Raw genomic sequence first — 15,000 nt, 5'->3', positions numbered from 1 at the left:
CACATTTATTTTCTTTGTGTGATTTTTTTTTTCACATTTCACCATCACTCATAGCACTACCAGGGCAGAAGTATAGCTTGAGTCACAAAGGCAATACCAGTACCTCCGGATACTGGTGCATCTAAAAATGTCGATCCTTGGCTCTCCACAAGTTCACCCACTTCCTTGGCAACAGCAGGCTCAATTGTACTTGTGTCAATCAACAATGCTCCTGGCTTCACAGAACTTGTTTTTAAAAAATAAATATTTATCAGAAAATGTTGTGTCTAACTAATTTACTCATACATTTTTGCTACCAGCTAGAGAAGTTTCTTGGCACTGTATCTCTAAGGGCCAATTTACACGGTATGATTTTGGCGCATCCAACAAGCTTGCGACAGGCCTACGAAATGACTTACGATTGTCGCAGCATTTTAAAACATGTTTTAAAATGCTACGACATTTTTTCTGACGTACACAACAATCGTAAATCATGTGGTGAGCCCGTCGTAAGCCGTTGTCGCATGCGACAAAAATCGTACTGTGTAAATCGGCCCTAAGTTTAGGCCCAGACAAATGGCTTTGAAACATCTGTTTGATTTTGTGGAACAGCGATGTTGAAACTCTTTGCTCCCCGGGCCCCTTTCAACCGTGTTGAAACATGTTGAATCAAAGTTGAATGAGTTTACAAAGCGTTTAAACTTTGCTTCAACAACCATTCAACTTTTCTTTCGTTTTCACGAATGTTGAAAGAAGTTGTCAAGCCATTTGCTTCCCTCTTTCAAATTGTTGGGTATAAGTGTGTCCACTAATCGATCTCTCGATGATGTATCATGTCCGTATGTATAGTAACAACCGCAGCTGTAGCCTGGGACTGAATCAAATGTTGATGATGTGTTGAAAACATGATACAAAAAAAATTGAACGGGAGTTGAAGCATATGTGGAAGCCATTTGCCCTGGCCCTTTATAAGAACCAAGTTCCTGAAAACTAGCATAGCAATTAATTAGCCAGTATCAAAAATACCATAATACTGTTTGTTTGTCCCTCCAAAATGTTGCATAAGCATTGTTTCCAGTTTCTCTTGGGACAACTGTAAGTCCCAAGAGAAAATAAAAACAATGCTTGTGCAAAATTTTGGAGGGTCAAACAAACAGTATTATGGTATTTTTGATACTGGCTAATAAACACCATGTCACAGAAACCTCCTTTTGGTTTGTCGCACAATCTCTCCTTTGTAACAAGATTTTGTTACATTAGCCCCCCAGTAACCAAGATCAGAAAGCTTTCTAAGAAGGCTTCCTTATTCAGATATTTGTCCTCTCCTTAAAAAAGGAGACAATAGACAATCCTGGGGAATAAAAAGATGAATCATCAGTAAGATTTGCCAGACAAAACAACATTCTGGTCTTTTTAGTAATAAAATGACCCTATCATTCAAGCGGCTTCTTGTCCACTCAAACTAAAATAATTATCAAAATGCCAGATATGACCCTGGGGAGGAGAGGTTGAATAAGCAAATTTGACACAAACTTTTATTACAGTAAAATTTAATACAAAATATTTTAATCAGTTTATGTGACACTAATGTTCAGAGTGTACCTTAGAATTCCATTCCTGCCACAATAAACTTCTTTAACATGTGGGCTGCAAGACAAATGATAATCTATCAACTACACACCTGGTTTACCTACTAAATGAACAAATTAATAATTGCATTGCTCAGTTTTTTTAGAGCTATCAAGCGACCTGGTGGTCCCAAACACCATTCAATTCCAGAGGTTAAGAGAAGTCTTAACATCTAGCTCAAGAGAAAGAGCTTGGTATGGTACTTCTCATACCGACCTTGATACTCCTTTACTGCCAAAAAGAGACCACAGCCAAATAACTCTGAGAGCACCATTCAAACATAAGGCTTAACTTAGTCACTCACTCCCAAAAACTTTACCTTGATGGTAACATGGTGATGATTGTTGATGTCTTTGATGCAATTTCACTGGGCGTGGCAGCTGTGGCAGCACCCAGTTCTCTAAGATCCACTACAGCTTCAGGAAGTGCATCATGGACTAATAAGTTGTGCCCTGCATCCAGAATATTTTTAGCCATTGGACCTCCCATGTTACCAAGGCCAATAAAGCCAATAGGTTCCTGCTAAATCAAGAAAATTGAAAAACTAGAATAATTTTAAAAACAAAATAATTTTAAGTGTCAATTGTTTTTAGTGCGGGGGCACTAACTGGAGACACTGTACAGAAATCAAAGCTGCTTGCAGGAGGTAGAAGTTGTCGTTGCCGTGAAACACGTATCCGACACCATACTGGAAGCACATGGGATAGGTCTGGGCTGGGTGACAAAATGACAGGGTGGGGGGCAGGAGAGAGAGAGAGAGGGCCCTTCATATCAAATCATAGGTTGGTTTTTGAGCAGATAGAAAAAGCACGCGGAGAAAACCTTGGAACAGAGTAGATAAACAACAAACTCAACCCACATTTGATACCATGTCTGGGAATCAAACCCAGACCACATTGTTGGGATGCGATTGGTCTCACCACAATGCCACTCCTGCTTGGCAATATAAATGTCAACTTTCCCCCTTGGAAATTCTAATTTTATTTTATAAAGTATATCTTTAATAGTTTTATTATAAGGTTCTCAGTGATTAAGGATTCATTCCCATATGGTAAGCATGCTATCATTGGCTAATTTGAGATTTTGATTTCCTGGCAAGTTTTTCATGCCATTTTTTTTAAAGAAAGCTTGTGACACTGTTTGAATCTTGCAAGAAACTACATTTAAAGAAGCCAAAGAGATTTCTTTGCTTTTTGGATTTTGATGCATGCCAATCATTTGTGGCAGTTGAACCTTCTGCTTGACTTCAAATAGTTCAGCTAGTTTCCTTTCCTGTGCACCTATTACCTCAGAGATATAAGTATCTTGTCCTATCAATTTTTTCTTGTTGCCTTATGGCGCATAAGTCAATGGAAAAAAATGTAATTTGTAACTTACAGTTCGGACCTAAAACTCAGTTGGTAAGAGATATTCAAATTAGAAAATTCAGTCTTTCATTTTCCATTTTGCCTGTCAAAGAATCAGTGCTTCATTCATAATTTGACACTAAGTGACAATGATATTTGTGTTTGATGAAGTGCCTCTTTGAAAAGTTCTTTGGCATGTGTGTGTCCCTCAGGGTCGGGAATAGACCATTTTACAGTTGTGTGCTTAGTTACCTATGAATGAAAGTGAGGCTGGAGTTGACCTTGTTTTGATAGAAACCTCACTGCTTTTCTTATGTAAAGTCCAACTAATTAGCAGAGAAAACACATCGTTAACATAAGAAAAGGAGGGAGGTCTGTATCATTACAAGGTCAACTGTAGCCTCACTTTCATTAAAAGGCCAGGCAACTAAGCACATAACTATAAAAAGGACTATTCTTGGTTAACACGTCACGTATCACGCAAAGAAAAATAAAATTATAGTTTACCATTCAATAAATTACTCCGGCTCTCTCAAAGCACTTTTTATCTCTGCTAAACTTAAAAACACTCGCATAGACACTTCTCTTAATGTATTGGTTTTTCAGAACTCGAAAACACAAGGCAAATCGATAATTATTTTCGTGTACGTGACATGTTTCTCAGAAGCAATCCAGATGTCACGCATAATTTGTAACAAAATTTGAAATTTAAACTGCTCTGCTCAAAACAAAGCATGCTACCGAGCGTTTACCTGATTTAGGTAAAAACTCAAAATTTTTAATTTTTTAAACTCCTCTATTCCTCATATTTCTTCATATTTAATTGTTTAGTAACACTACCAATAATTTATGGTGAAAAGGATGCTGTGTCGTGTTGATGGCAAAAATCAAGAAAACGATAAAGTACATTTTGTTAAGTTACTTTTGGGATGTCTTTATTTCATATAGACTAACCTGAGATGGGCTGCCATCTGAAAACAGATCGTAAATTTAAAGTTAGAAATTTATTGCAAAGAAATTACGAGAAAGGTTTTTCCAATTTAAAGGTAACTTACTGGAATACAAGCGCCACAACAACGATCTTCCAAGGCAAGATTGAAGCGCACAATTCGCTCGGCCAAAACTTGCCATTTTGCGATCTCCCGCGAAATGTTACGTAGATTCCTTGGTTATGTATGCTTCATGACATTTCCTCGCGGCAAGCGTGAAAGACTGGAAGGAAGCTTTGGCAAAAAACGTAGAACCATGAGTCGATGGACAAAAATTGCAGATTTTCTGCAGAAATCTGTCACTTTGACTTGCATGGTTGGGACAGTTTATCTGCTTGTTATGACAGGGGGAAATTACCTCACTCTACGAAAAAAGAGATTGGCTAATGCCGCTCTCCTTGAGGGCCATACACAAGATTCTCCCGCAAGTGTATTTCCAGCAGAACCACAGCAAGAACAAACTACTTCACAGGTATAAGAAGAGATCGTTGATCGTTGAAGATCGACGGATTTAGATAATAGTAAGTTTCTGTTTTCAGTGGTTTTAATAAGAACCGACAGCTGACGGAAACCGTCCACTATGTCACGCAGGGAAGTCTAGCTGTTACTTTTTTCCCTAAATTGCAATTGAAAAAAAATCAATGATAGATACTTTCAAACCTAAGTTTACAATTCATTTTTGACAATGACAACATGAGTTCGCCTAAACGTGATCATCAATTTTGAAATGTGGCATTTGGGATTTTTCTCTTTAAAATGGTACATATGTCCCAACCACTCCAAAAAACACATGGCTATCTGCGGCCTTTCCCAACATCTAGGGACAACGGAAAGCCGCAAGAATCTGGAACAAAAATTCATCTTTCAAATCTGCACCCTTAATCCTCACGGTATTAACGAACGGTTTTCATTTAACTAATATATTCCTATTTTCACGTTGCCATGTTACCACAAATAGCGTAGCTCCTAATCTACTATAAAAACTACACGTAAGCCATAATCCCTCGATTCGCTCAGACGAAGGGCTAACGCTCGAAACGTCAGCTTTTAGAATCTCTGTACGGTGGCCAATTTACATTATCAACTCCGTTGATAAAACCAAATTTTTGTGTGCTGCAACATTAAATTGATCAACAAATATTGAACCGTGTGTCACCGGCCTAGCTTTCATTTCATCTTTCATGCTGCAGTTTAAAGGCCCACATTCACCATACAGGCAGGTATCTGGAAATATTTGAATCCGCAACTTTTTCTTTCGAGTTTCAAAAATATTCCCATCCACATGTAGAAATCGAATTTATACCCATCCACACGTATCCGAGATATATCCAGATTCACTCTAGTACTCAAGACCCCTCAAGGAAACAGAGGTAACAGAGCATGCGCCATAAAGAAACAATGTTGCCCTTGGCAGCCACCTTGAGAATTGATTTCACGGTAAGGAACTGGGCTCGATCTCGGATAAAAAAAATTCCGCATTTATTGTCCACACTGTTCCGGATTCCTAGCGGATTAAAAAATATCTACTCCGGAGAGCGTATTCAAAAAGTTCCGGATTCACCAGCGAATTTGCCGGATACATGTGGACAGAAGGTGTATCCGAAAAGAAAAAGTTCCAAATTCAAAAATATCAGGATACGTGTGGACGTGGCTCAAGGGGGTATGAGATTTGTTGTCATTTACATGAGACCAGTACGAACTCAGACGGGTACAAGAATTTCTCGTCTCGGTCCAGTAACCAACACGAAGTCAAACCGGTCTGAATTCATTGTCAGGCCGGTCTCATGTAAATACATAAAAAGAAATGTATGGCAGCCAATACACCCTCATGCCTGTCTGAGTTCATCCCGGTGTCATGTGAATACCGGTACCCCCTTAGTTGGTAGGGCAAGTGTAGGTCTTGCAGGCTTCCTTGCAACTCCTTAGGTTGGTTAACTAACTGTACCCTGCCTGCAGACTCTTCTTCAATTTTCCAAGATATGTATGAAGAGGAAGAAGACTCTGCCAGCCACCTTGAAATTTTGTATTGAGGATGCGTTTTAAAAAAATTCAAATGTACCTTATTATAGGAAATTAACACTTCTTGAAATTTAGAAAAATTTGCATTAATTTAAGTTAATTTCACACTGTTAATTAAGTTGCAGGTTAATTTCCACAACCTTTATCCCCCAAATCTGTGTGACACACTCCAGAGATTTTTTTCACCTAGCCAAACAATAGATTTTGTTTGTGCACTTGTATTTGCGCACTGTACTTCAGATCAATCATTCACGTTAGTAAATCACTTATTGTACTTCAATTGCATTTTCGTTGTGTTCTCAACAAATTATTTATTGTGTAGCAGACGTGTTAATTTCCCACATTTGAAATTCTACCCCTTCTTTTTCAAGAATTTCCTTTCTTGGGAAGCATATTCCCTTCAAATTGCATTAATTGAAGTCTTGTTAACCCATTGACTCCCAGGGGTTCCCCACTGACGAGTAAAATCGTCTGGCATTAGACAGAGTAAAATACTAAGTCTGGCCGGTTTAGGCCGGTTTGGATGTCATGAATCCAAATATGTTTATTAACACAAGCGTCAATTTCCTGTAATAAGGTATGCAGTGTCAGTCATGCATGACTAGTAACCACAAAAACACAAAACGAAAACAAGCAGGTGGGATATTTTCGAACAACTCTGGCAAACACACGACAACCAAGGAATCATTTCTTTGGAAACTCAGGATAGTTCATACTTTTAAATTCCATTCCATTTTTTAGTGAAAAAGTTTATAGGTTTCTGGCAAACTACTCTCTGTAACCAACTTACGGAGGAAATAATCATGGGAATTTAGACAGTTAAAAATTGCCATGCTGTTGTAAATTTTAAAAAATATTTATAACTTGTGGCAATTGATCATGCACAAAAAATTAAAGAACAGGCTTGACAAGTCAAAACTGGACTGACTCATCCAAAAAAGGCATTGAAATCAAAGAATGTCGAGCCGCCTGGCAGAGCATTTCTTTGTCCAACCTATCTAGGAAGATCGAATGAGACTTTACTTGCAGGGTAAACTAACTGCGATGATCTTACTAATTTTCATTTCAAATCAATAAAATACCTCTTACTAACCAAGTTTGAGGTCTGTACTGTAAGTTACTGACTGACTTCTTTCCTGCTGATTTATAAATCAATGAGAAAGAACGAGGATGTGTAACTTACAGTTCAGACCAAGAAAACAAGGTTGGTAAGATATTTGTTACATCTCTGAGGTAATCAGGAGTGTGGGAAAGGAAACTAGTTTAAGTCAAGCGGAAGGGTCAACTCCTCCACGAGGATTATGCATCAAAATTCGAAAAATGAATAAATGTTCTTGGCTTTTTTAAATAGTTGCTTGCACAATTGAAACCGTTTTGGAAGTTTACATATCATAAATGATATGAAAAACTTGCCAGAGAAGGTTTTATCAAAATTTCAAATTTAGCAGGCTGCACTGTAGAATACGGCCCCCTAAATCAGCCAATCACAGTGCATATACTATCTAAGAGGACCACTTTGCAACTCGGTAAATATCCACCACTAGCCCAAGGGCGTAGCTAGGGGGGGGGGGGGCAGTCCTGGGGTGCCCGTGACCACCCCTTTGTAACCCGTTTTTTACTCAAACAACCTAGAATATTCAGGTTGCGAAAAAGCGAGTACCCTCTGTTTGACACAGTGTGACCCCCCCTTTGAAAAATCCTGGCTATGCCCATGTAGCCACCTGACACTGAGATGAATAGTTGGTTTAGTCTGAAACAGTGAGATAATAAAGCACAAAAAGGTGATTTTAACTCTTATTCCTGCAATGATTACAACAGTTTTGGCCGCAAATCTCATGCAAGTTGCTCGGAGGTGAATAGCAAAGGATATTCGGAATTTGAGTAGCCAATCACAGTTCGCCTTCAGTGCTATCCACTGACTGTGACTTATCGACAATTGACCCACTCCCAACATCAGTGGCTCCATAGCTCAGTTGGTTGGAGCGTCACAACTTTTCAGGCTTCTCTACGTAATTGCTAAAATTTCATTCATAACTGAGAGCATCATAGCTTCACTTGACCACTGGATAGTTTTACTCACCCTTTGAGCAATAGGGGACATAAAGTGTATATCCTTTTCCCACACAATATTATTTAAGTCAAATGTAAGAGGCAAATGCTTGCCACCCTAGGAAAAAGATGAACTGAGTTTTGGAATACAAGTACCATATACATTTCTTTTACCTTGCAGAAAGAAGACTAACGAGAAGTCAATGAGCACCTGCATAAGAAGAAAGAGGGGGACATCAATGCTGATGCTGCCAGTGGGATTGCACTAAACCCTTCTGTGAAGCTATGATGTGTGCCGTCAATCTTTGAGGAATGCACAGGCAGGCTAAACTTGCATTTCAAGTTGTGTTCCTCACAAAAGTGTTGACACTAATGTTGCTGCAGCAAGTCTTAAAAATCTTATTTTGGGGGATAAATCAATACATTACTTACATTTAATTTTTTTTTATCACCCTGTTTCATCTTGGTGACTCTTAGGGTGCGTTCGATTGACTGTATTCCGGAATAGGAATACATGGAATATAAGTTAGAAATCCTTCGTTTTCATGGAGATTCACATTAAAATTGTCAAACATCTGCTAAAATGCTATTTTAAACATATTTTTATTATCCTTGCTGCTTTGAAACGCGCCAAACATACCGTTTTAATCACCACTCCAAGTATTCTTATTCCGGAATAGGGTCAATCGAACGCGCCCTAAGAATAAGTTTGGTCTTCCTGTGTTTGTAGTGCAACAGTGATTTCACCATTTGCTGTTGCAATTGTTCAGCCTGTAGGATTGTTTACTGCTGCAACAGTGAAGGAAAATGTATGAATATGCCAAAAGATGTGAGACGTTTCAAATGAACTGAAGTGTTCTTTCTAAGTTGCTAAATGAAAAGTTTCTTGTATAAAAAATATACGTAGTCATGTTTTGCTGTGAGAGTTATTGACTGGGTTTTTCCTGTTTGTAAGCTGCCACCATCATTTTCTCGGGCGATCTACCACAGTTGCCAAGAAGTATGTAAATGACTAGTCCCAGGAATTGCCAAAACAGCTTTTGAAGCTTCAGTGAAACTTACGTTAAGGCGATTTCGCGAACATTTACGGCAACCAAGAAAGGAAAAATCGTCCCCCGTTAAAAAAAAAGCAAACAAACAAACACTTGCACAAACCACTGTGCATCAGTGCCGAGGAAAAACCAATCTTTATTGCTTGTGTGAACAATACTGTACATTACTGCTGCTAAATTCCAACCAATTGGTACAGGTGTAGCGAAATTAACCAATCAAATTGAAGTTTGACTGCATGACCTCGCGAGTTGCTTTAAAAGCGAAGTTTTACCCAAAAAAATGTGTAGATTTAAGATTTCAAATCGATTTTAAACTTAACCAGTTGGATCAGACATTTAAACAAACACTACACTTCAGTAAACATTCGCGTGGAAATACAAGTCATGGATAGATAACTATTTTTGCACTGTCTGTCTGTCCATCAGCTTATTACTTGTAAACTACAAATCTGCCTAAACTATAATTTCAAAGGACTTAGATTTAAAGCAATAAAAAGGCTGCTGACTAAAACTTCATATAAAACTGTAGGACCCAAATTCTTTCTAAAATCACTCTCAAAACTTTTCATTTAAAGGAAACCTAGCGCCCTGCGTGATGGTTTGTGGTTTAGGATTTATACACCACACATATCACGCAGTCTCATGGCGGCTTACAGTTCTTTCTCTAATGTGATTGCAGACGTCAGCTTGTTTTGGGCTTGTTTTTGAGCTTTCTTGAACTCTCACAATAGGATATAGGAATAGCTACTTTGTTTTCAGAATTCCTTTAACGGTAAGAATTAACGATGACACTGAAAAAAAAAATTATGTATTTGTGGAATAGTCGAGTGTAATCACAAATCATCGCAATAATTCCCTTTTTGAAAAGAAAAAAAGGCTGTAAAGCTAATCATTGTTCACTTAACCACTTCGAGTGTCCGGTATCTAATTTCTTTTTTTGTTAATCAAACATACCCTTCATGAAAATTATAAACGGTCAAGTGAAATGAATTTTTTTTATTTGGAAACAGATTTTCCTTATTGGTACTGAAACAAAGTTAATGCATAGAAAGACGGCTGAGAGAATATGCATTTTGACTTTAAGAGGACAAAGATAACACTACTCGTTGTGGTAGGCTCTATACTGTTGCTTGCAAGTATAAGGGGTCAACAAAAGTTGTTGTTGTTGCAAATCGGTGCTTGCTAGACCAAGAGAGGTGCCTCTTCGTTTTCCTGTTTCCTAAAAAGCCTGCTGTAGCAAAGTTTCGCCAAGTGACGAATTGTTTGATAAAGCACAACAAGAAGGCGACCACCCAGCGACAAAACAGCAGCAACCACAAAAAGGCAGGCAACCGCTGGTACAAAACCGAGAATTATGATTTCTGTTATTTGAAAGGCACTCGCCCAAGAGATCAGGGGATTCGAGCCCTGCAGAGGGACACCAAGCGAATGGAAAGATGCGAAAAACGTGTTAATTATACCCAACTGCACAACACACAGCAAAGAAATGGTTTCCACCGTGTTGGCAATACCATCACGAAACGGCTGAGCTATGCAATGGAGCAGAAGAAACAATACACAAAACGAAGTCATGACGAGAAGACGGGACAGAGGATCATCGATAAAAGCATTTAACACAATAAGAATCAGCCGCCAGGCGATCATAACGCCTTCCCAGCTCAAGGAGAACCTGCTTCCCTCTTCTGGCCTCTTGAAAGGGTCGTAAAGAACCCTCTCCACTGAAATCTTAGTTGACGCCTGGCCTGCTGGCTGTTCTCCGAGCCTGACTAATGGTGGCGCTCTATAAATAAGGGCGATGTACGCCCAGTAAAGCAAAATCGGAAGAGGTAAACAACAAGCAAGGAGGAAATTTGCCACGGAAACGGTTCCTCTGTACAGCTTGAAAGAGCCCCACATCAAGACAAACAAAAATGGCACAAAAAAGACAAAGACAAATGCCACAAAAAGGAATTGCCAAGGCTGATAACAAGCAATGTTTCCGTCGTAAAACAATCGTTTCTCTGAGCGAATGGGGACACAGGTCAGCAGGTCAAAGCTCATGGACGCCATAGTTGCGTAACCCAGCAGTATGGTTTGTAAAATACCGCCGATATAGGGACCGACAGGCGGTGCTTCTCGGCACTGAATTTTTTTACTTCCCCAATGCAACATGTAGAAGACAGCTATCATAAGCATCGTCCCAAAGACAGGAGAAGCCAAAAGTAACCGTTTAGTTACCGCATTGAGTCCAGGAAAGGGACAGATCACTCCTGTAGTTGACACTGGTGAGATATTTTGCTGAAAGTTAAACAATCCGATGACAGGCTCCCAAATTTCAGTTTTGAGAATGTGCAGGGTTGAGTCGGAGACGAGTAGAAGGTTTGCTGCCTGATAAAAGTAGAAAACGATCTTTAAATAACCGCGGTCAAATTCTTCATCCTGGTTAGCTGGATCATGTCTTTTAAACCACAGGATCTGGCGCTTTATCCAGGGCACTATAGGAGGTCTAAATGTAAAGAGCAATGCCATAATTGACACATAAATCAAACCCACGGGCCAAATCCAGTGATCCTTACACTCGCTTGATGGTGCGCAGCTTGCGGAGTAAAGTGTCTCCGTGTGAGATTCTTTACAGTGTCCACACAGGATACCAGAACGGTTACCCTGGCAACTGTCGTACTCGGGAAAGTCTGCTTCGTGGGGAGAGCTGCAATAACCATATGGGCATGTGATGAATTTCAGCGTTGAAGGGTTGTATTTAAAACCCCAAAAGTTAGGTTCAGCGACTATATTTTGAGTGCAATTTGCTCCATATGGGCAAGAAAGACAGGAAAATTCTGGTCCTTCTTGAAGGCCAAAGGCGCGGCCGCGATTCAGACTGTAGGTATTCCCTTCGCATGCTAAACATCGAACCTCAAGTATGGTGACAGTTGTTTGATCTTCGAGTTTAATTTGAAAATAAAGTACCTTCATTTGACTTCCCACAGGACAGGTCAACGTTGTCAGATTGTCAAGATTGACTTCTCTGCCATTTGTTTTTCTTATCAAAACATCGTGATTTTCAGGATAGTTGGCGGTCAGGGAGGTATTTTGTATATCCAGCGATCCTTTGCTCTGTGTGTCAATGAAAAAAGCCCCGGCAGAGTAATTTTCATTTCCTACTTTAAATAAAGTTTGGTTGAAAACACAATCCCAAATGAAGAGGTTTGTTGATTGGAGGTCCGTGTGTATATGCCCACCTAAAACTTGTACTAAATTGTTGAGAAAAGTGCAATTTTGGAATGTTGCATTTCCGTTGCTTAAATGCACGGCGCCACCAAAAACCGCAGCGTTTTTTTCAAATGCTGTATCTTCAAACAACAAGGGACTTGCCCCTCCATTCACGAAAATAGCTGCAGCTCCTCCGTAGTATTTGAACGCATGGTTTCCCACAAACCGAGATCTCTTTACTTCCACTGTTACCATGGCATCAGCTCTCAGATAAAAAGCACCTCCGACTTGTTTAGCAGAACAATTGGAAAATGTTGAGTCATCTACAGATAGCGCTGCACCCAAACTAGAGAGAGCTGTGTTATCGAGGAACTCAGAATCGTGTACGGCAATGGCGTAAATTACGTGGACGGCGATGGCTCCCCCATAAAACTCCACCGTATTTGATTCCATAGTCAAGTTTGAAAGTCTTAGAACACTTTTCTCGTTAGCACGAAGGTAAACAGCGCCACCGCTATGGGTTGCTTTGTTATTTGAAAACGTCGAGTGTTCCACTGTAAGGTTGGGCGTGCCACTATAATTTCTCACGTTTTTTATGCTTATTGCTCCTCCCACAGCGTCTCTAGGACCAAGTGCGTTATTATTATAGAAGAAAGACTCGTAAACCTTCAGTGCTGAGAGAACAGTGTCGACGTGAACAGCTCCGCCGGAGTACTGGGCACCATTCCCTTCCATGGTCACATTTGCAAGAATCAGAACAGTAGGTTTTTCCCCAGATATGGAAATGGCACCGCCAGTGGTGCCGGTATGGGAGAGCGCATAGTTTTTCGAAAATACTGACAGTACTACCGTGATGTTGCAGAGATTTGGTAGTTCTGTGGGGCGAAATGTTTCGCCTTCACCATTTCCAGAGTCACTGACGTATATGGCTCCTCCGAAATTCTTTGCCTTGTTTGATTCCATTGTCACGTTTTGAAGGATGATAGTTGCTGCGCTGTTTGCAGAAACGGAGACCGCACCGCCATTGGAGGATGCAACGTTATTTGAAAACGTAGAGCGTTCTACTGTGATATAGCAGCCATCTGGTTCTGTCACACTCAGAGCTTCGCCAAATGTGCGGTTAGTTGGATTTTTATCATCATGAAAGACCGGCCCTGAGGAGCCAATAAACACGGCTCCGCCTTCTCCCGCCCAAGCTGTGTTTCCGGTGAAAATGCTATCTCGAAAGCTGATATTGCAAGCGTTGATGGCTTCAACATCGATAGCACCACCTTGAGCCGCGCTCGTGTTGACGAAGGTTGAATTGGATACGCTTACATGGAAGATGGTCCTTTGTTCAGGATGGTCAGGTCCGCTCAGATATACGACTCCGCCATGGCCATATGCCGGCCCAACTTTGTATCCAACAAAACTGGAGTTATGGATGAACAGTGAAATGTTCGATCCACTGATAGCGAATAACCTTGCTTGTTGACCTTGAAAATGGCTGGATTCGATTAAAATTGTCACAGCAGCCCGTGTGCTTTGAACAAAGCATTCAGTAGCTTCATATTGGTATCCCGATGCACTGTTGTCAATAAATGTCACATCCTTAAAGTGGATATTGTGGTTGCCATTTTTCATGTTCAGGGATATAAGACCTTTGGAACTGAACTGGTTATGAATAAGGGTAACATTTTCCAAAGTTAAATCAAAGCTTACACCCTGATTGGTGTGAGGCAAGTCAACAGAGATGCCGGCCTTGTTTCCAGAAAAGATCGCATCTTTGATATGAAGGCTAGAATCTATCATTTTATGTATTGTAAACTTCACACCTTCGTGGCTGTCATCAAACTTACAATTTTGGATGTAAGCGGAAGTCTCCAGGAAAGTCAAAGAACTTCCACTGAAGACAATACCTGATAAGTTTGCTCTGATCTCGTGTAGGGCATCAGCAGAGCCGTTGAATGCCAAACATGATCCACCAGAGCGTCGTATCCGGGGCAACGGATTGCCAAATCCAATCAGAGACAGACTCTTATTTATGTAAATTTCCGGATGCACTAACGTTCCTGAATCACAGGTGTATGGATCTTTGTCGGTGTTTGTTCCGTCTAAGTAAATTAGATCACCATGTGTTGCCAAGGTAACAGCCCGTCCAATAGTCTTACAGGGATTCTTCTGATTACATGGCCAGGTGTCGTTTCCTTTTCGAGAAAGGTACAAGTTCCTTCCCTTGGTGACATATCCTGAAAAGCAGAGAATATATATATGAACGAGAGAATATGAGCAACCTCGTTCCCAATGCTTTTCTCTGCCGAGAGTAGGGCCACCTTGTTCGAGAGAGACTGGAGTCGATTTTTAACTTGTAACTAAAGATTTTCGGGGTTAGTAGTCCAGCATACAAAATTAAATACTAACCGACAAAGGTTGGGTTTTGAGATTAAATAACGTTTTAGGCCCAGTTAGACCTAAGAGTAGCTTTTCGGAATACCGTCAAGCGGGACATTGCAAAGCCTTACCAAAAGACCGGTGTTCGACATTTGCAAGACTGTCTACAAGTAGCGCTGCCGGATAGAACAGTATTTTAGTCTAAGCACCCTTTTTAAAACGGCTACCTTTCAATAACGGGGACAACCTCGATCTCTCTCGAACAGGGAGGTCCTAATGTTGACCAAAATCTAGGGTGTCATAAGTTGTATTTGAAAATCGAGATTCGAATAATTGTCGGCTTGGATAAACTCTTAACCTCGGTAAATTTCCTCCGTT

At 40.2% G+C, this 15,000-nt stretch overlaps 2 protein-coding genes and 1 long non-coding RNA gene across 4 annotated transcripts in view; 1 reads left to right on the top strand and 2 right to left on the bottom strand.

Annotated features, from left to right (window-relative positions):
* The window catches only part of LOC137968086 (3-hydroxyisobutyrate dehydrogenase, mitochondrial-like), a 9,155-nt gene extending 5,015 nt beyond the window's left edge, over positions 1-4,140 (bottom strand). The window contains exons 1-5 of one of the 2 annotated variants that reach the window (XM_068814710.1): positions 4,010-4,140; positions 3,909-3,925; positions 1,928-2,127; positions 1,582-1,626; positions 104-225 (exon numbers count right to left, since the gene is read on the bottom strand). In XM_068814710.1, the coding sequence (XP_068670811.1) occupies positions 104-225; positions 1,582-1,626; positions 1,928-2,127; positions 3,909-3,925; positions 4,010-4,085 (460 nt within the window). In that variant the 5' untranslated portion in view covers positions 4,086-4,140. Of the gene's footprint in view, positions 1-103; positions 226-1,581; positions 1,627-1,927; positions 2,131-3,908; positions 3,926-4,009 lie in introns of both variants that reach the window. The other variant, XM_068814709.1, reaches the window with a different exon arrangement.
* Positions 4,141-4,173: 33 nt separating this feature from the next.
* Positions 4,174-8,926, top strand: LOC137968088 (uncharacterized). Its single transcript, XR_011116621.1, has 2 exons — positions 4,174-4,415; positions 8,193-8,926. It is a non-coding gene; the product is annotated as an uncharacterized lncRNA (long non-coding RNA).
* Positions 8,927-9,065: 139 nt separating this feature from the next.
* Positions 9,066-15,000, bottom strand: part of LOC137968084 (uncharacterized) — a 15,004-nt gene continuing 9,069 nt past the window's right edge. The window contains exon 3 of the mRNA XM_068814707.1: positions 9,066-14,480. Within this exon, the coding sequence (XP_068670808.1) occupies positions 10,246-14,480 (4,235 nt within the window). The 3' untranslated portion in view covers positions 9,066-10,245. The remainder of the gene's footprint in view (positions 14,481-15,000) is intronic.

Source organism: Montipora foliosa, chromosome 8, assembly GCF_036669935.1.
Source record: "Montipora foliosa isolate CH-2021 chromosome 8, ASM3666993v2, whole genome shotgun sequence".
In the NCBI taxonomy this organism is placed as follows: Eukaryota; Metazoa; Cnidaria; class Anthozoa; order Scleractinia; family Acroporidae; genus Montipora; species Montipora foliosa.
The sequence above is the reverse complement of the archived record's forward strand: the minus strand, read 5'-3'. Positions and strand labels throughout refer to the sequence as shown.